The 21418-nt window shown below is 44.0% G+C and overlaps 1 protein-coding gene across 1 annotated transcript; it reads left to right on the top strand.

The window, feature by feature from the left end:
• Positions 1 to 13343: 13343 nt before the first annotated feature.
• On the top strand, positions 13344 to 19598 carry rxylt1 (ribitol xylosyltransferase 1). Its single transcript, XM_035424504.1, has 6 exons — positions 13344 to 13607; positions 14444 to 14647; positions 15070 to 15172; positions 18065 to 18379; positions 18880 to 19050; positions 19185 to 19598. The coding sequence occupies exons 1-6, from the start codon at positions 13466 to 13468 to the stop codon at positions 19591 to 19593; spliced, it is 1344 nt and encodes a 447-aa protein (XP_035280395.1). The 5' UTR covers positions 13344 to 13465; the 3' UTR covers positions 19594 to 19598.
• Positions 19599 to 21418: the final 1820 nt, after the last annotated feature.

The following is a 21418-nucleotide window of genomic DNA, read 5'->3' as shown; positions in this document are numbered from 1 at the left end:
CCCCAGGTCACCCCCAGAATTCCTTCGCCACAACCTAAGGTGTTTCTTCTGTGCCCGGTCATGGCTGGTTTCTCTTTCACCACCCACATCACTGGGTATTTGCCGTTGGCAAAGTAATCAGCTAAAACAAATACATTGTTGATTTAAATAACGGCTTTCAATTCCTGATCATCACCTTAATACTTTATATTTCACATTTGGCTGCGCTGCGCTTGCGAGAAAAACACGTGATCTTAACAAATGAGGTGATCATGAGTTATTGTCAGTAAACCGAAAAAAAATGGATGTTTCCACCTCAAGCATTACTTCAGTGTATCCTGTTGAAATGTTATTGGCTGAATTTTCATTCTGAGATTCCCAACTGTTTTACTTTAATGGCATTTTTGTGTCTGTCGTAAAAAAGAAATGAATCACTGTACTTGTGAGGATAGCAGCGTAAGACTGGAGAATAGCTATTGTGCACAGATGTTTAACACCTGAGACCAAGATACGCACTGTTTAAATATGTTTTAGAATGGATGTGTTGGACAATAAAAGCTAAAGAATGCATTTGGCTTTATTAAACCCAGTTTATCAAAGGACTGCATTCAAACAACATGTTCCTTAACTTATGCTAAGTGTTAGTACTTAGTCCTTAATAAATGCTAAGTGTTAGTACTTTCTTTAAAAACACGAAAACAGTTTGGGTTGTTGGATAATTACAACATTTTGTGCTTCAAAGCACAGGATTAAAGCTTATTTAACCAGGGCCTTTGCCTGCAATGTGATAGAGCCGAAATTGAAAATCCAAACGATTTTATTCTTCGCAAGAGAAATACATGCATGCAAACACAGACAGCAATAATACTTCTGACATTTTCTTGGATGTTCCATATTTACAAAATATAATCTAATATAAATCGGTATGTGTTTTTCTAAAAAGCAATAAAATATGATTGTGGTGGATTATCTCCTGCTGAAATGGCAAAACACGGATGGAAATCCTGAGAGGATTACCCTCGCTAAGTTGTTGGGGTTAGTCATGTTCTTAGAATGGCCCACTACAGTATGTGGCCGTATATCACACTTAACTCAACTTGACTATTTATCATCATGCATCTCAATAGGCCATAGAGTGCGTGAGTGGGTTCCTTTGTATTACAGTATTTACGTTAAGATCCATTGCTATTATTCGGTGAGCAGCACTGTGAACACAACAGTATTGTCTCCAGCTGTGGAAAGAATATTAAAACGTATTTGGGTCTCCAACAACAAGGGTGAGAACGATAAGCAGGACTCTTTACGCTTTAGAAACGTTTGCAAACCCTAGAACAAGCCTGCTGTTTATCTCCTTTGACTAAATGAAAATATAACTACTGAGTTCTGTATAACTACCGAGGCGAGAATCATTATTTCAAACTGGCATTTGTTTTACAGGAACAGGAAAGCAATCCAGTTACTGTTTAATGTGAAAATCATACTGTGGAAAATGTCTGACTTTTTGCTCCCTCACAGACCACGGAATGTACTACAATATATAATGTAAATACATGGACCTTTAGAAAATTTAATGCCACATATATTTTCCAACAGTATAAAATACATGGGTTGCTCTGGGGAAATGGATGATCTGTCATTGGGTGTCTTTTTCAAACTTGTTATTCATAAACTGTAATATAATAATTCAATAACTGTAATTCATCACCAATTAATTACTTCTGAGAGAGTGGTGTGTGTGTGCGTGTGTGTGTGTGCGTGTGTGGACATGCATGTGTGTGAGTGTATGTGTGTCTGTGTGTTGGTGTGGGTGGGTGTGCGTGTGCGCATGTGTGTGTGTGCTTGACTGTGTGTGTGTGTGTGTGTGTATACAGCCTGCAGTCAAGTTCTGTGCAGTTTCCCCCTCTCTTTTCAAGCATTCCTTGTACAGAGCGGAGAAACGGATAGCTGTAGGAAGGGGATATTTACATGCTGCTTTTTCCTGAAGCCCCCCACTCTCCGGCACCCCCCGACCCCACCCCACACACGCACACACACACACACAAGCTGCTCTGCATTGACCTGACTTCCGCACAGAAACGCCAGCACTGGCAGAGATGCGGAGAGGGAAAGAACAGTGAATGGCAGGGTAATTACGAGCGCCCACAGCGCTCTGACGCTATTGATGTTCTGCTGTGGACTCGGTCCTCACTGGGAACGGGCTATAGGGACCTGCGTAGGACGGCTGTTTAGGGGACCTGAAGGCTCCATTATGGTTTGATTGATGTTGGGCAGATAGCTCAATTATAAAGTTGACACTTACATGTAATATGAAAGGGATGCTTAATAACATCATTAAAGGCTTTGATTTAAAGTCCCGCCCTGCTTTTTTCCCTGCTTCTGCATGACGTTATTGGCTTGCTCGGGTAAACGCTGTATTTAGAGCACCTTACACAGCTTATGTTTTTACATGTGAACTGTTCCATAATGCATCTGGATTTTCACTGTAGCATCTCGGGTTACTGACTTTGACTTTTCTTACACCTTGGTTACGACGTCAGCAGATCAACGGGGAATCAAACCTGCAACATCACAATTACAAGCTCATTTCCATTTAAAAAAGCCATTGCATTTGTCTATTTTTATGAAAGTAGGTTCATTATTTATGATAGCTTCTCTTTGTCGATAATGACCTGGCCAGGACACATGGAAGGACGAGTGAAATGGACAAGCCTGCTGAACTGTGGGGGTTTTGCGGGGTCTGACAAAGTGCTCAGTCTTCTTAGTGCTGTGTCATGGTTCCCTGCTGGTCCTGCTGGCTTGTCTCTGATTCACCTTCTCTCAGGTGACGTGCTGGTCGATACAAAGCCCAAGGGGCGTGGCCGAAAAAGGCGTGGCCCACTACATGGCAGGGACCTGTCTGCTGCTCTGGAATAGGCTCTGGTAGCTGTAAGGGGGTTTCTTCCTCTTCTCTCAGCCCAGGTTCTCCTCCATGTGGGATGGAGGTAACTGAGTCAGGGTTCCCCTCGGTGTGGGGTGGGGGTAACAGTGTCAGGGTTCTCCGTATGGGACAGGGGTAACTGAGTCAAAGTTCCCAGTGTGGGACAGGGGTAACTGAGTTAGGGTTCCCCTCGGTGTGGGGTGGGGGTAACAGAGTCAGGGTTCCCAGTGTAGAACAGGGGTAACTCAGTCATTGTTCCTAGAGTGGGACAGGGGTCACAGAGTTAGGGTTCTCAGTATGGGACAGGGGTAACTGAGTCATGGTTCCCCTCGGTGTGGGAGACAAAGTGTTAAAGTTTAGCTTCAGCTTCCTTTTTTTTAAGACTTTACTTAATAATGACTGGATAAACTTTCCCTCGTCGACTGGAAATGAAAACCGCGGAATCTCTGCCATTGAAAGCACTTATGTAGTAATTTTGTTCTTGGACGGCTGCCTTAAAGGGATCTCCCGCCAGATCAGAAACTGCTCGGCCCGAAATATAAATTTGCGGGAGAAACAGAGCTGACACTCCAAGAGCTTTTCCCTCGGGACGTTCCAGCGCTGTGTGTCAGAGGTGCCGCAGACGCTGCTGGAAGGGGTCCTTGGCTCGCGCGCGGTAAACATTATCTTGGTGCAGCGCATGCTGCGGAGACGGTTCCCCGCGATTCACCCGGGGTTGCAATCGTCCGGATGAAACACGTCAGCTCTTCTTTTGCGTTTCTCTTTCGGTGTTGCTCTGATAACGCGTATTGGGGAGGTTGGTATTCATTTCAACGGTTCTGCTAGAGTACACCTCACTGCAAAAAAAAATTGTCCCAAGTGTTTTTGTCTTCTAATGAGACTTAAAACTTATTTCTTTTCTTTGAAATAGAAAATATTAGCTTATTTTTAGTTTTTTTTTTTTTTGTATAAATGTCTCACCCCTTTGGCAAATCTTGAAATGAGTCAAACTATCTCACCCCATTGGCACTCTTTTTGTAAGTAATAGAAATAATATTTTAAGTCTATAAGACCAAAATGCTTTTCAAGATTGACTCACGTTTGGGTTTTTGCAGTGCTGAGGTTTCTATTACTGTGATGAGAAAACCAGGCCTGGCTACTTAACTACTTAAGTGCAGTTTGCTCTATAATGCAGAAATGATTTTGGTAGTGTTAGTTATTTCAGCATTGTACAGTCTTTGCTGACATTTACATTTGTTCTCCTCTTGTGTATTTACAGAGGGAAATTGTTTTATCTCTGAAGTTTGGTTGCCTTTCTTTACAGTGGCTTACAAGCTAATAATTGTAGGGAGATGGACCCGAAGTTTAGCTTTGTCCTCCATTGATACATTTTTGAAAAAATGAAGTTCAGAATAAATAACTGGTTGCCAGAATAACAACAAATAGACAGCCCTGCTTCAGATCACACAAGGAAACATGTACTTGTCCCAAGGAAAGTGTTCAGATTTCCAACATATTCTTGAATCTCGTTATGTATCTAATGAATCTAGAGTGGGATAAGCAGCCAGGAGCAAGTAGGGTAAGCTTTTGCTTTTATTTTTGGACATGCAGTATTTTCACTATATGTTTCCACAGCGTGACAAATTATTGGCATCACGCAGAGTTCTTCTGAAGGGAAACGACAGCCTGGCTTGCTCGGGGGGTCAGCTTCCTGGCAGAACTCACTGAGCCCCCCAGGCTCGGACCTGTGGCTGTGAGAGAACCTGACCCTGTTCATGGGGAACAACCTGGGGAATGCTCTTCTGTGGGAACAAAGAACGTCCTCAGAACACCGTTGAGCGGCGACTTAAACGGACAGAAGGGAGTAACGTGAGGTTATCCCTAAATCAGAATGTTTGAAAATGAGGGACGCTCCCCCAAGGCCCGCTTCTGTTTCTCATGTTCCGCCTTGTTTGCAATCAACCCCCCCCCAAACCCCCCCCCCCCCCCCCCCCCCCCCCCCCGCCCTCCCCCATCCCCCACAAAAACATTTTTAAGCATGTTTTCATGGACTTTTTGCACGAATCACAAGCAGATCAAAGCAGTTGTGTTGCTACCCAGATAGGCCGCCGGGCATTGCACAGCTGTCCTACACAGCGCTGATTACCCCCGTGCTTTAGAAGCTCTCTCTGCAGGAAAGGGTCAGGGACCATCACCCCGCAGTGTGACTAATGCTTCCTTATTGTACCATGAGCACAAAGCACTTTGATGTTTTACTCAGGTTTGTGCGTCGCTCTCTGAGATTCGCTGTGACAAGCTGACAGGTGGAGTACTCAAAGACTGCGTGTTGTCCGCTCGGTGTGGAGAGCACATCCTGCACTGTTGTCCTTCACAACGGAGAACACATTCTTCACTGTTGTTTGTGCGCCATGGAGAACAAGCCCTGCATGTTTTCCACTTTTCTTCAACCTTAGGAGGAGGTGACAACAGCCTGATTCAGCAGTGAATCACCTTATCGGAACTAGTAGTGCCATGGCAGCATCTATTGTATCCACACAAATGTAATCTTATCTGTGGGAAAAAACTCTATGGTCTAGAGGCCCTAGCCAGATATCTATGGTCTAAGAGAAGCAGTAGCAAGATCTAGTTCTCTGTTGCTCATATAACTCACGTGGGAAGCGCATGTGTTCAATTGCATTGTGAGCTGCTGTAGACAAGAGCTTCTGGTAAATGATAGTAATGTTCAATTGCTCATGTGAGGGAAACTAAAGCCTCAACCCGTAGCCATGTTGCTCTCTTCCCTGCAGCTGAACAGAATGATTTACATATTAACAGTGTAAAATCAATAGTGATAGAGTACTTTCAAGAGAGCCTTATGCATGATTAATACCGTCTTATGTTGGGGAGAATTCGTGTCCCAGGAACAAGTGCTGTAGAATGTCCCTGAAACATTTTGTTCTCAAATGAAATGTTTTGACGCTCGCGGTGAACAGTAGGAGCACCTCACTCCCGTGCCAAACTGGAGAGAGCCGAGGCAGAAACCCAGAAAGGTGACAAGCAAGAACAGCTGAAAAACAAAAAGCAAAAAAGAGGAGGCAACAAAAAAAAAACCCCACAAGGTGTGGACGCTCTGTGAACCACGGGTCGTTTCAGTGCACTTTTGAATGCCGGAGGATGTGCTGGTCACTCCAGATCTGGAGGCGGGTTTAAAAGCTCGCCGTCTGCTGAAGGGCCGGGCACCGGTATCAGCGCCACGCAGGCGGGCTCCGGGCCGCTGGGGTCCAGACTCGCCATTGTTTTCCCGCTGACCCAAAAGGTCAGCCGCTCAAAAGGCTTTATTTGTCTGAGTGCAGATTCCCACTGGTCTGTACTCTCTGTGTGGTTCTATTGAGCCAGGCTAAAAAAAAGGAAACCATGCTGATAAATGTGCCTTTTTGCTCTTTATTTCTTTACAAAAAATGTTTTTTTTTTCTGTTTATATAAAAGCGCTGCATCTTTAGAAAATGCATATCCGGAGGGCTGCTGGGCATCTCATCCTTTTAGAGACTCTGGCTTCTAGGGCATGGATGGGCCCTGGGGCTCGATATCGAATCGGGACTGTGCCAATATCTCCGCAGGGTGACTCATGATTGGACGTTGCATCGTCCAGAGAGGAAGAGATCTGGTCGTAATTGGAATGCCCCTGTTTCATCGCTCACCAGCGCCCCCCTCTGCTCAGTCAGGTGCCTGCGGTCTGTCTAGTGAGTGATAAGAAAAGGTAGGGTGGAGGACGTGTTTCGGAGGATAACCTGCATTTTCCTGTGCTCTACTGAATTAATGGAGAAACACTCAGGTGAGAGTACCAACCCGAAAATCCAGCAAAAAGCCTGCAACTGAAACGAAATCAATCTGGATTAAAAGATGCTTTAAAAATGGAATCCGTGTCGGGACATAACTCTCCCCTATGATAGCTCATTGTGCATTCAGCGCTGTAATCATATGTAATTACGTGCAGTGCTGTCGCTCGTGATTTCGCTAAACAATCTGGAAAGGATTAGACTCTGTTCTCTGAGTCATGGCTCCACAGTTAAGATGAGTTTTCTCCTGGTTGTTTTTAGAAGACAAAATTCAATTTTCTCTTTTTCCTCCCGATATCCACAGCTCTTACAGAGACATGATGGCAATCAAATAAAGAAGCATATTTTCCAGAGGGGGGGAAAACTGAAATACAAATAATATATATCCTCATAAGTCACTAAGTTACGTTAATAGGTTATTTTTCACTCCTTAGGCTGTATGTTTAAGTCCTTAGTGTTCAAATACTGTATCATGTGATAGGTGATGATATACAATGTAGCCTACCACCCAAGCAAACAAACTGGTTGGAATATGACTGCAAGGCCCTCGCCAGAGTCGATAGTCTGCAAGGAAAAACATGTTGACACCCTAGGCATGGAAACAGGCTGGTTCCAGTTGTCCTTGCATGCTGTCAAAAGACGTGTCCCCCAATTTCCTGCACCCCTCTAACCTCTAATAGACAAAAGAATACATAAATAACAAAACTGTCCCATGTGGGTGATTCTGTGCTTTGACCCCAGTGGAGAGACACTACAGGAAAACTCTAATACAGGACTCATTACATTACATTTACATTACAGGCGTTTAGCAGACACTTTTATCCAAAGCGACTTACAGAATGTTTTACGTAGCATTTATATTGCATCCATTTCTACAGCCGGATATGCAGTATACTGAAGCAATGCAGGTTAAGTACCTTGGTCAAGGAGACTCAGGAACCGACAAACAGAAATGGGAGTTTCCTAGTGTTTCATGCTAGCTTAGGGCAGATGTTAAAACAGGCCCCGGGGGTCATATGAGAGAAGCACACACGACCAGATTATTAATGACATTTTAAATGCGTGGGGCATGCAACTGTGCAGGAAACAGCAGGAAACCGGCCCCTCGTGGTCCTTTTCATACCCCATGGCACTGTAAAGGTGAGGTGCTGTTTGTTTCCATCGAGGGGTAGAAGTAGGACACAGACTCTGTTGCTCTATGTAATTTTCACACCCTGATTTCAGGGAGAAGGTGACAGCTTATAACCACAGCTGTTTGCACATGCGAGCGATCCGATACAGTGTAAACAGTAGCTTGACGTGAAGAAGCAGGATGCGGTATTATCACGCATCAGCACAGGGCAGTGTCAACATCCACAGGGCTCTTTTAAGTAAATGTGCCTGTTTGTTTTCAAACACCACTGACACACGAACACTGCACGTGTGTACGGTACCTTGCCTCTATAGCATATGGAGATAAACACATTAACACCTCACCTGTGTCATCCATAGAGCCAAAATGGTGTTTCTGGGCAGACATCTCTCACAAGTTTCTTCTGGTGGCTTGTCTTCATAAGAACTATCATTGATGTGTGTGGGATTCTCTAACAGCGGCATTACAAAAAGAAAAGATTGTCCACACCCTCAGGCGCTCATATTAAACCTTAGTGGAATCGAGTTAGGCCTCAAACTGAAATGTTCCCTCTTGGCAGAGCGGTTTATTCGCGAGAATGACACAGTGCAGAGCGTTTCACTAAATGCCTTTGCTCTAGAATGTGGCTTCCTGCTCATCAGAGCCTCTTCTGCTCATCAGCGTACCGCTGCAGAGCTGATGTAAGAGTCTCATTGATCGTCTTTTTCAGACGATCTGCCACCCGGCTCTTCCCGCACCTCGGTGCTTTATGACATCGTTCCTCTCCCACTGCCAACACTATGGGCAACATCAGCCCTTCAGCTGCACAGGCTTTTATTCACTTCTTAATGAACAGATACTTTGTGTTCCTCGGCGAAATGGACTGAAAATCTGCTAATAAAATTCATTTAAAAAGTAAGAAATCAATTATGGGTTAGGAGTAGGAGTGCAGAGGAATACAAAGGGGCAATAAAGAATCCGATTTTCGCACGAGGAACTGAGGGAACGTTTTGCACAAATATTGTTAGGAAGCTTGATTTGTCTTTATTTTTGGTATAGTGGTTTCTTGAAATGCAGTTTCCTTGTGGAAAAACGTGCCGTTTATATGCGAACACTTCAAAAAAGTAACCGAGGAGAGTTCACCCAAACTTATAATGGAGGAACTCTCTTCAGTTTTCCTCCTGGCGCACAGATCTTAGAAAGCTGACCGTCCCGTCCGAAAATTCGACATGGCTGTTCATTGCAATACTGCGTAACATTTATATTCCCTCCGGCTCAATACAAACGGGGAGGGGGGAAGGGGGGGGGGTTTGCCATAATCCAAAACGCTGCAGCCTGGACATTAGCGCTTTAGTGTGGGACACTAAATGTCTTTAGCCAGTGTAGCAGAAAGCAATTTTAGAGCTGTTGTGCCGTAGTGGAAGGAAAATAGCTGTTAGCGATTTATCTCTGCAGTCGACTCACTGGCTGGTATTAAAACAGCAGGTCTGACCACTCTAATCCAAACTGGAGGGCCCGCCTAGCCGGCAGGAGAAGCTACAATTGCTGTGATTTCTCTCCATTTCTCCTTTCCAATAATACAATGCAGTACTGGACACGCTCTGTGTTTTTCTCAGGGAGTCTAGGAATGTCGTTAGCCAGGTCTGGCACTGAGCTCAGGCAGCTGCAGTTATGGACTGGTTCATTGCAAGTTACTCTGGTTAAGAGCAACTGCAAAATTAATGTAATATAATGTACCGAGTACATAAACTTGTATCATTGTTTAATGGTTTTTCAGTTTGGAATGTCCTAATGGAGTCACTGATTCTTTTCACTCCACTGTCCAGCTGAGGTCACATGCAATTAGCCTGTTGGTGGTTTGTTGACCAGCAGGGGTTACTGGTGAGTGATGAGAGATTAGTGAAGCTATGACCAATAATGCCTTACCCTGCAGTGCAACCTTAGAGTATATAATATGTAGAGACAGCGAGAACCAGGGAGTACAATTTGTTTTCGCTTAACAGACATGCTCAGTTGTGTCCTTGGTCACATGCCTGATCGACGTGTACAGAGCACAGAGCAGTGACGTGAATGCTGCACAAATCCCATCCCCCTTCTCAACAGATGATAATGGAGTGTTACAGTGATGATGTCTTTTTGTATGCCTACTCAGAAGGTTCTTCCACCATGGGTTCCCTTTGCAGATTTCCAATGCTTTCTTCGCATAGTGATTAGATTTTTTTTGCAGAAAATAAGGGTCTCTGGGTAACGTAAGCCTAAGACAGTTTCACATTTCATTCTGAGATAAATTACAACTGTTAATATCTCAGCCATGAATTTCGAAGCCATTCCGTGCCTTAAAAGAGTACGTTGCTAACAAGTTGCTACATTGGAACTACAACGGTTGTCGCGTGCAGGCGGATGAGTATGGAAACTTGGGCTGCGGGTGCCGGAATGCGACTGTTGTTGTAGTTGAGAACCGCAAGCTGGCCCCTTGGGTGCAGCCTGCCATAGTCAGCACTGACACTGCGAGACCATGAGGCCCAGTTTCTGATTTCATAGCTTGCGGATATTTTAGCTTGTGTAAGTAAATCACATTCAAATGTGGACCCCAGGAAGAGTAGCTGATTGCCACGGCATCAGCTAATGGGGATCCTTTAAATAAACAAATAAACAAATGGTGAGGTTCTCCAGATGGGGGTTTAGTGGTGGGGGAGTCCCACTCTTTACCAATCTGAGTGACACCACAACACCGTTCGTGGTAGAGAATATCAAAAAAAATAAATAGAGAAAAAAACTGAGGGGGAGAACTAGAGCGGGTGGGGGCTTTGAACTGACTGCCCTTCCTGCTGCTAAAGCAAAGCAGTGAACATTAGTGGAGTAAACACAAATTGAACTTTCTGTCAAACTAGTCATAAATCACACAGCTCATTAAAAAAAAACATTTTCTTCTTTTCTTCATTTATCAGTGGCCAGCTTTAATTTGCCATGCAAATTGAACTAAAGGCACATTTTAAAAAATGGGTTAAGGACTCTGAGTCCCAGAGGGCTCTGGATTTAGCTAGTAGTGTGTGTGTGTGTGTGTGTGTGTGTGTGTGTGTGTGCATATGTGTGTATGTGTGTGTGTGTGCATGTGTGTGTGTGTGTGTGTGTGTGTGTGTGTGCATGCGTATGTGTGTGTATGATCACATGTCTGTATGTGTGTCTGCTGTGAGTGTGTGTATGTGTAAGTGGGTTTTCAAGGGGAGATGCACATTCGTTTTTGTTTTGTTTTTTTTGAGGGGGGGGGGGGGGGGGTTTGGGTAAGGGAGGGTAATCTTTTGCCTTGTGCTGAAGGCAAAACAGATCCAGGCCATTTCAGCTGTGATTGCTTGTATCGTACAGTCTGTGGTTAAAAAAAAAAAAAAAAAAATGTGTGATTTAGAATAGCACTGCTCAATGAGAAATTATGGGTCCTTTATGACAAAAGGGGGCTTTGATGAACATGAGAACAGTGACACCTTGGGAGGAACCATTCATGTCACGATCAAGCCAGGTTATCATTCCAGGTATGGTTTCATTTGACCATGACCCCCAGAAATCCTTGCCGCCTTGCCGTAATTTGGATCTTGTTAGGGAAATTACATTCTGATACTGATACGTGCTGTCAGTCACTTAGAGGCCTACTTTAGCAGGTGTGAGCTGGATCAGCAGGAGCAGAAACTACACCTGACAGTGATTCCAATACAGATCACTGGCAAGAATTTAGTGCCATCTTCTGGTGGGGAAATGTGACCCATCTTAAATGACCGCTGCCATTCATCCAGTCACTGTACACTTTGTATTCATTCAAATAACGTCTGAGTTCATTTGACCCTCAGTGTAAAATGAGATTAACACTTTTGAGTATTGACCAGTGTGACTCTCAATTGTGACACAATTCAGTGTTACATTAACACTGTGGCAAGAGTAAAAATGATGCTGTGTAGGGATTGGGACCACATTATCTCAGACAATGTTTGGTTTGACTCTATAGGAGTTAATTTAATACTGGTGATTTTATTGTATGTACTGTTTGTGCATGTGTTCCTGTACAGCAAAGGCAAGGCAAGGATGTTCTTCATCTCACAGTGTGTAGAAATTCACAGTCAATTGTCTGAGTTGCATGTGTTATACAATGCAATTTAAGATAAGATGAAAGCCTTTTTTTTATATTTTAAGCCTATTAGTGTGAACTGCATTAAATTACAAATAGGACTAAAATACTGTTTGCCATTTTACTGCTAACCATATTAATATTTATACTTGTACTTATTCTTATTACACTTCCACTTCTATTTGCATTGTCAGAAAACTGAAATGCCATTTTCAAACCCAAAAACACTGTGTGTGCTGGCCTATACTTTCCTTTATTTGCCAGATGGGTTAAAAATAGCCATTATCTAGCCAGATTTATTCTCCATTTGAGAAGACTGAAGAGATAAGGTCTGTAGATAAACAGGCTAAAATGTACAATGGCTTTTCTGATTGTAGAGTGATAAATGGCCTTTGTGTGTGCTACACTGATAGAAAAAGGTTAACGTGGTATTACACAGAATGTAATTTGCAGTTTTAAAGATTTTTTAATCTACATCTGAAAGGTCAAAAGATATTAAAAGGACCGAGTTGTGGTCATCTTAAATAGCATTCAGAGAACCCGTTTTTCATATTGGATTAGGTGTATTATGATTTGTTGTATAGCCAAACAGATATGAATTAAGCCTTAGGAAAGAACATGCTTCAGTCATTAAAAGCTAAATATGACATATTTATTCTGTAGGCAATTCTCTTAATGTAAGAGTTAATAATTTCTGAGAAAATGATGAAGGGAAATTAAGATTAATACCTATAATTATATGTGAGTAATCTAGCCTTAAGACAGACAGTTCCTGTCCAATTATGATTTTAATTATTATAGGTAGGTGCTTCATAAGAACATTTAATGTCAATACTCAAATTGGCCATAAAGTTTTCTGGAAGGAGGACAGAAATTAAGTTTAGGAGGAAATATGAATCTCAGTCAGTGGAAGGGCTGGTGCATGAAAATGGTGATAGCAGTTCATAGAATAAGCAATTCTGCAAAGAAACAAGGATTCATCATTACTAAGGTGGCCAATCTTACAGTAAGGACAGATATTAGAGTGAAGATTATCAATTTCAAACATCTGCTTGTGCTGGAATCACAAAATCCAATTCAAGCGGGTCAAATGAATTCATAATAGGTATTAGTAATTGATGTCGAGAGGCACTGCCCGTTTGCAAACGTGCTGTGAAAGCAATGTGTGAAACCGGTGCGCAAATTCGTTAAATATTGGGAACCATTTCTCTGTCTTGGGTTACTTCCACGTTGCTTTTAAAAACAACAAATAATTTAATAGTTCAAATAACTAATAAAGAACAACAGTCAAATGTAACTGTGGTCATAAAAGGCGTTGCGTGGGCTATGACTAGTCATGTATACTGCAGCCTACCAGCACTTCAGCGCTAAGGCAGTACAAGTTTAATTTAATTCTGTGCAGGCAGTTTCTGAGACTGCAGTTTTTAAATTACGTCATCTTTGTGTCGGGTCCTTGTGCGACTCGTCGGGTTTCGATGAAAACATTTGTGTTATGATCTGAGTAAAAATAATAATAATAACAGTGTTGCAGAATGGTAACTTGAAAAATCATGAAATTCGGCCGCAGAAAAATATGCTTTTGCATTGTTTTAGTGTATGTGATATTTTCTTTGTATGCTGCTTATAACGTCTTTTTCAACACGAAAGCTATATCTAGAGTCCACAGGGTGGTGAAAAAAATCACAGTCGCTGGTAAGATAATTTTGAGGATTGACAATTTCTTGATCATTTAAGGTTGTTGAAAATGTGTTTAAGTTCTATCATAATTGTGTGGTTAATCTTGTTTTAACGCACTGCAGCTTTGATTTGTTGCCTTTCGCTGTCAGTAAATTCCATTTTGCACTATTGCATTATTGACTACGTCTCCAGCATCCGTGCAGAATATCACGCGGTCGACCAGGGCAGAGTCGTTTTATAATTATTTCACAGCTGCTGTCTGTTGTCCAGATGAAGTGTCTTGTGTAGCTTACGTATTGTGAAGGACGCTTTTAGAAATTGTTTAAAAGGAACGAAACGAAACCGTTTTACCCAGGGCTGTGTAACACAATTCTCTGCAACATAGTAGCAAAGTTTTTAAACTATTTGAATAACTATGTGCTTCCTTTTGAGATGAGTAAAAATAGATGCATTGTCTTGCTCAATATAAAATGCTTTTCACTAACATAATTATATAATAATATTTTCTTTTTTGGGATGGGGCAGGGAGGCATTATTCTTGCAATATTTCACAATGCACACACATACACACTGAGCAATTGTTAATTGACTCTTCTTGGCTTGGTGGGCTGTCAGTATTGTGCGGCAGTCACTTAAGCTATAATCCCTGAGTCACCAGAAATCTGAAACACAGAGAATCCAACGTAACTTAATGTCTGATAAAGTGAGCGATTTTCTGTAGATCATATAAATACGGGATTACTTTACTTACCCCCCATAAGTGAGTGTCCTTACGCTACTGAAGGGCTTATTGCAGTCCCTGACCTCGTACCCTTCCCTGATTTTTCATTTTTTTGCTCCCTGTTTTTCAGACAGTGCAAAGGGTTTGGGGGTGCAGCCGAGGAGCGCCGCGGTCCCGTCCAGAGGTGAGGGCTGGAACCCCTGGGAGGAGGACAAGCGGGCGGAGTCCGTCTCCGTCCTGCAGAGGAGACAGGAGTTCAGAGCCCATCAAGCCCGAATTGCCAAGGACCGGCCCAGGAGACACAAAGTCCAGATCTGGGGCAAAGCCGCCATCGGTAAGAGAGAGAGAGCGGGACTGTTCTGCACTGTTTGTTTATGTCTGGTTTCTGCACCCTTGAAAAAATTCAAATTATTCAGCTCTCTGTTTTTCCTCCTATTAACATCTGACGGACATCCAATGAAAACAGTGGAGGACAGTCATGTGACTTGTTGATCACCACCGGCTGTCAGTTAATGAAACTGAGCCCTCGCTTTACCCTTAAGTGCGGTCATCTTTCCACACTGAGTCCTTGAGAGGACGGAATCAAACCATGATAAGTGAACAGGAGCGGGTTGTTTTGATGAGAACAGGCCATTCAGCCCATCCAGGCTTATCATTTACCTGCAGACTGGAAAGCACTGCCTCAAGCCTATACCTGAACACCTCGAGGGTCTCAACTAATTTTTTGGACTCATTCTTGCCTCTGGTGTCTTCCAGGCCTGTATTTATGGGAGCATATTCTCGAAGGACCCCTGAACCCCGCGGACAGAAAGGCACAGTGGAGGGAAGGAGAGGTGCAGTCAGGGGCCATCACTTTCAGGTGAGAGTTCCACTAACCGCTGTGGCTACGGCGGCCATTTTATTACCATTCAGCCTGTGAAGCTGACTGGTCTCCAGAAGGCTCTGATTCAGGGATCCTGTTACATTGCCTTCTAATGCTGTGTGTAATTTAGAGATGAAACAGGCTCAAGATTGCTCTGAGTTTGTCAACTAGTTGAAAAGTTTTAGCTTCCAGTAACTCGATGTTAAGTTCTTAAATTGCCTGTATTGATGTAGAAATGACCGCAATCTATCTGAAAGATGGCTTACTATTCTGTTCCTGTATTGCAGGACAGCTTTTTCTTATTAGCTGTCCTTTACAAGTTTTTATTGCTACCACCTCACACACCATTTTTTTCCACCAAATATAACACACTGTCAAAGAATGATAATTGTATGCAAATTGGTATTATTTGTAACAATATTGACATTATTACAATACATTATTACTTGGTTTAAAGATAATAATAAACTGGCCTCACTCAGTAGAACTCAGATCTGTGGGAAGGGGTTAACAGAGAGGCTCTTGGGTAACTAAGAGGCTCATGGGTTATGGAGTCTTAAAGGTTTTCCTTCTGAAGAAGCGAATAGAGGTTTTATTATCATCTTTAGTAACAGCACTGCAGCTCTGTTGTTGGTTAGTGGTCTGTAACATGACTCTAAAAACATAGAGATTAGCGGTGGAGTTCATGCTAAACAGGCCTTAGTCTTCCGCAGTCACCACAGTTATTGTTCCTGCACACTTCGTGGCCTGGTCGTGCTCGGAAGCACGATGGAAGATCATCTGAGGTCTTCAGAAACTTGACACGCTAATATACAGAAGCGTAAATTACGAAACCTGAAAGGCTAATTTAAGGACGCAGGAAACTGCGGGCCTGGTATGTGCAGCTCACCAGTCCCTGTGTGCCTCTTTCTGTCACTCTGAAGTCTTTAAAAAAACTATTATGTGGGTAATAGGGCAAGTATGTCAACACCCCCACCACCCATTCTGTTGTGATTGGCTACGGCTCCTGGCTTCTCTCATTCATTTGTTTTCTGTTATCAGTTGGCTCACCTGAGATGAGTTCTCCTTTGCCGTGACAACCCTGGGGAATGGAAATGGGCGGGAAAAGCACCGGGTTGTGTAGCCAATCAGATGTAGGGTTGTGATTAGGTGGCCAGATGTGGAGATCCATTGTCTGTGTGAAATTTGGCCAGAGTAGTGGGAGTAACAGGCCTACTCTTTTTGAAAAGTGTGATGGGATTATAACCCTGACCTTACTGGCTCAGAATGTCGGTTATGCATCTTATCTGAATGACAGATCAGCATCTCCCCATTTGACAGACTGTAATTCTGGCTAAACTGTAACGTCCCCGCAGGCTGCGCCAGGCACACTGAGTTCTGGACGCCCAGCTTTGTTTTGGGATGCTCTCATCTGAGCTGTGTCACCAGCTCCTTTCGCCTAGTGACCTCGAGTGTCCTCCTGCAGGAGGCGGAGCCGTTTCCCAGGATTCAGTGCGGAATTTGAGCACATTCCGGCGTTTCTCACCGTGCGTTCCTTCCAAACTGTCCCAAAGGCTCCGAGAACGCGTTCTCTTAGGGAGGAAATGAGACGCGTAGCGAATCCGTCAGTGACAAGCTGACCGCTCCCCAACTGTCCTGTCCGTTTGGCCGTCAAAGGGTTTCACCCCTACATCATGGGAGCAAATGGAATCTGACACTGTGGGAATTTTACTCATGACAAGTACTGGGTTTGGGTGTTGAGCGTGGATTGATTTCAGACTACATTCCTCTCCCAGCAGAGCAAAAGTATTATGACAGCATGGAGGGGGGGGGTGGGTCATTCATAAGATTAAAAGCCATGTTTGTGATGAGTAATCTGATTTTAGAGTACTCAGCTTGGAGCGATCTCAAAATGGTCTCTCCGCTGGCTGTCGACATTAGGAGAGGAGATGGAAAGAACAGGCATTTCCCCTAGACTCAAGGAATATCCTGTCTTTATTCTTGGCACTCGTTACCTTTCCTCCCATTATGGAATGGGGACTGGAGAGAATGGAGAGCGAGTGAGTTTAGCAGTAGACAGAGTAAACTGCTGACTGGGAGAGACAGTGCGTTTAATGATAGGCAGGGTGAGCTAATCAAGACAAATCCCTTAATATTCTCTGAATATTACAGACCAGAGTGTGTGGGATTATCCCCTCTGTATCTGAGCCTGTGTTACAGACCAGAGTGTGTGGGATTATCCCCTCTGTATCCGAGCCTGTGTTACACACCAGAGTGTGTGGGATTATCCCCTCTGTATCTGAGCCTGTGTTACAGGCGAGAGTGTGTGGGATTATCCCCTCTGTATCTGAGCCTGTGTTACAGGCGAGAGTGTGTGGGATTATCCCCTCTGTAACCGAGCCTGTGTTACAGACCAGAGTGCGTACGATGGTCCCCTCTGTGTGTTTCCTCTTCAGGGGGTGTCTTCATTGATGAAGGCTAACAGCTGTTTTTATCGTTGTGGTTGTTGTTGTCTGTCTGTTGTGCATCTGTTTATGGACCAATCAATTAATCTGTCAGGATTTTAAAATTTTGTTTGTGGCCATGCGATGCATGATTACCTTTTAACTGGTAAATTACGTACAACATTGCACATACAACACAAGATGTTACAGAACACTTTATCATTACATTACAGAACAACATGCACGTTTCTCTCTCAAGATTGGCTTTAAAGTCCAGGTGGGCTATGGCCTTTTTTCCATTTGCCTGAATTACTTCAGTAAAATATTCAGCTGTACAAATAAATTGTATGTAAAAGTGATACTAGTAATTTAGCCAGTGTAAGAGGCTTTGGATATGAGCATCTGCTATGTGCTTGGTGTGTGTATAACTTGTAGACTGTTTTCTGTTCTCTGCTGCCCCCTGCAGTTTCTACACGGGTCCTGCGGTGGTGCAGGGGCAGATCCCGCTGGACACCGACAGCGTGGTCCTGGTGCTGAACGGCCGCGAGGAGCAGAAGATCGCCTACGCCACCCGGTGGCTGGAGCACGCCGGCGCACTGGTCCGGACGCGCGCCCTGGCCCGCGTCGCCGTGGTGATGCTGGGCAGCGAGCGGTGCGCTAACGACTGGCTCCGCCCCTACCTGCGGGCGCACGGCGGATTCGTGGACCTGCTCTTCCTGGTGTACGACAGCCCCTGGGTCAACGAGCGGGACGTCCTGCAGTGGCCTCTAGGGGTGGCAACGTACGCTCCTCTGGCACATTTTCACCCCCCGAATTTTACTGACACGTTTACCCACAAATTACCATTTCCTGCTTGAGCCCAGACTTATCTAACATCTGACAAAATGAGAATATCAGGTTGACAGGGTACATACATAGGCTGGTATACTATCTTTACCAACAGAATAAGATGTCACGTTTGGCTCAAAACTGAATTGACTTCATGTCTCAATTTATATAGATATAGATAAGGGGGTTGGGATGGATTCCTTTTCTGTTCAGTCCATTGAGGAAGTGAACTGGAAATAGGTTCGTGACTTGGGAAAATTCGGAGAAGTCATGAATGTTGCAGTTAATTTCCTGAATTGAAGGTGAAATAGAACTTGGCAATGATTCACAGTTATTTTCACATCAGATATAAATTTCAGACCACAGACTTCCCTTCTTTTTCTGACAGGACTTCTTGCTTGGAGAAAATGTTAAAAGAAGCGATGCTTCCTCTCCTGTCTGTCCGTGTCTCAGGTACAGAGACTTCCCCGTCGTCCCCCCCAGCGTGGAGATGGTGACCTCGCAGAGGCCCTACCTGTGTAACTTCCTGGGGACGGTGTACAGGAACTCTTCCCGAGAGAAGCTGATGGAGATCCTGAAAAAGCACGGGTTGGAGGGGGAGTGTGTCGTCGCGGCCCGAGAACAGTACGTCCCGTCGTGGGCCCCCCTAGAAGGGCCCCCCTCAAAGGGCACCCCTATAAGGGCCCCGCTCTGGCTGAGGTAATTTGGTTGTTGTGACGGTTCAGGCGACGACCTCAGGGTGTCTCTCCCTCGCGCAGGTGGGTTCCCACGGAGACGGCGGAGTCGCTGCGGCGGTACCGGGCGGCGCTGGCGCAGAGCGACCTCACGCTGTGCCCGGTGGGCGTGAACCCCGAGTGCTACCGCGTGTACGAGGCCTGCTCCTACGGCTCGGTGCCCGTGGTGGAGGACGTGGGCACGGCGGGCGGGTGCGCGGGCGGGGCCGGGGGCGGCTCCCCGCTCCGCCTGCTCAAGGCCTCGGGCGCGCCCTTCCTCTTCCTCAGAGACTGGGCGGAGCTCCCCGCCCTGCTGGAGAGGGAGAGGAGGATGACGCCAGAGGAGAAGGCGGAGAGGAGGCGGAGACTGCTGGAGTGGTACGGAACGTTCCGGATGAGGATGAGGGATCGGTTCACACAGGCCCTGGAGGAGACCTTCTTCAGAACCGGCTGATGTGGGGGGGGGGGGGGGGGGGGGGGGAAACGGGGCTTGTCGGGTTTGGGGGGGGGTCAGGGTACTATGAGGTTGATGATAGCTGAGAGCTAGAGCACGACCTTAGCACAAGACACTCCCCTTCCGCTCATACTGCAGTGACACTGCTGATGAACTACATGTATGACTGGGTCAAGGGTCAGTTACGTTTCACTCTGTTCAGGAAATGAATTGAAAGTGAGTTTGTTAATTGCAAAATTGACAAAATGTGGATTTTTAGATGCATTTATTAAATTTCAAATAACTGATTTGAAATTGAGTTGATCCAAAACCCTGATGTGTGATTGGGTATCACTAACGAGCATGCACGCATTCGCCATGAGGGGTATGGTCAGTTGACTTTGGTCAAATAATTATCCTTTCTGAAATAACTTTAGATTCCAGTAGGAATCCTGCAGATTGCTGACACTTTTAATAACTTTATTTTCTCATAATATTCATAACAAACTAATTATTTAATATTTAATGTGCGTTTTGGTCAGAATCATGTTTTGTTGAAAATTCTCCCATATCTGCGGGAGTGTGTTTCAGATTTTACCAGCAATTAAGAGTTAAGTTTTTTTTAAATGACCGGTTGACCCAGGTCTGTTAGCCAGTGGGTCAGTACTGAACTTTTTCTGCAAGATGTTTATTTTCTGGTGGTAAATTCACCGGTTCTTTTCGGCTTCACACACACACAGTCCACAGCAGCGTCATAAAGAAAGGAGACATGACGCGGCTTACCTATGTATTTACTATGGAACTGGTATTTGTTCTCAGCCTATCCGCCCACTAGCTACAATGCTGCGTTGTTTTTCTCATATTAGTTCTCAGTGAAACTCAAATCTGCAACGTTTTGTGTTGTCAGTAACTTCATGGATTCGTTAGCACTGGTTTCACAGTGTGCAATTCCTCCCTAAGAATGTGTGAAATGTTTATTTTTAATGTGAATATAACGTATTTAATGTCGGAAATTAAGTGCTAACCACCATGAGCTTTCACCTTGTTAATTTATCTCCATGTGTTACTGATTCCTACCACGTGGTGGGGCTATTCGTTTCATATTTATGCGGAATCTGGAATTTTGTACGGTGTCGTATATTGTTAAAATGAAAGTGTAGACTATTTACATTGTATTACGATAGCGCTTCCTTGCACTTGTCTGAAACAGTTTCCTCTACCTTAATTTTGAACCGAAAAAAATAAATAAATGTGTGTGTGTGAATTTATGGGATTTGTGTTCTAGTTCCTTTAGAGTTCCATTATTTTTATTTGATGTGTTATAGGCTGTGTAATTCCGGGGAGTTCTAATGTACGGAGAAGTTCACAACTTTGATCTAAAATTATAAATGTTTAGACAATGAACACTAGATGGCAGATAGGCTACGCATTACAGCGTGACCACAGTAATGCGGCAAACGGGCAGAAATGTAATCACCTTTGAGTGTCTAATGACATTTCTTTCTAATAGTTTTGAGAACAATGTTTCAGACATGACATTCCAGATGTTGATTTTGCGACACTAGTGTAATGCATTTACATTATGTTAACAGTAAAGATTTTTTTTCAATGTTCACGTAAGTCTACCACAGATAATCAACTTTAAAAAAGATTACCATAAATAACCAATATCGAAAAAGTGAGGACGGCCATATTCCTGCATATATTTAAGTGAGTCGTATTTATTAACGAATTACAAGCATACGTTTTAATAGGCCAAATTGCACTGGGCCAAAGCAGTATAGCGTAGCTACATTCCATGCTTGAAACAAAACTTGCAGCTCTGATGGAAAGGGTGGTTTCTAAG

The sequence above is a fragment of the Anguilla anguilla genome, chromosome 7 (assembly GCF_013347855.1).
Source record: "Anguilla anguilla isolate fAngAng1 chromosome 7, fAngAng1.pri, whole genome shotgun sequence".
NCBI classification, from domain to species: domain Eukaryota; kingdom Metazoa; phylum Chordata; class Actinopteri; order Anguilliformes; family Anguillidae; genus Anguilla; species Anguilla anguilla.
Note: the sequence above shows the minus strand (reverse complement) of the source record. Positions and strands in the feature narration are given on the sequence as shown.

What these genes read in the sequence shown, in the direction of transcription:
- rxylt1 (XM_035424504.1), top strand. Translation starts at nt 13,466, where the DNA reads ATGAAATTCGGCCGCAGAAAAATATGCTTTTGCATTGTTTTAGTGTAT. An exon ending in CTGGGGCAAAGCCGCCATCG is followed by an intron (nt 14,648 to 15,069) that starts GTAAGAGAGAGA and finishes GGTGTCTTCCAG; the next exon opens with GCCTGTATTTATGGGAGCAT. An exon ending in TGGCCTCTAGGGGTGGCAAC is followed by an intron (nt 18,380 to 18,879) that starts GTACGCTCCTCT and finishes TCCGTGTCTCAG; the next exon opens with GTACAGAGACTTCCCCGTCG.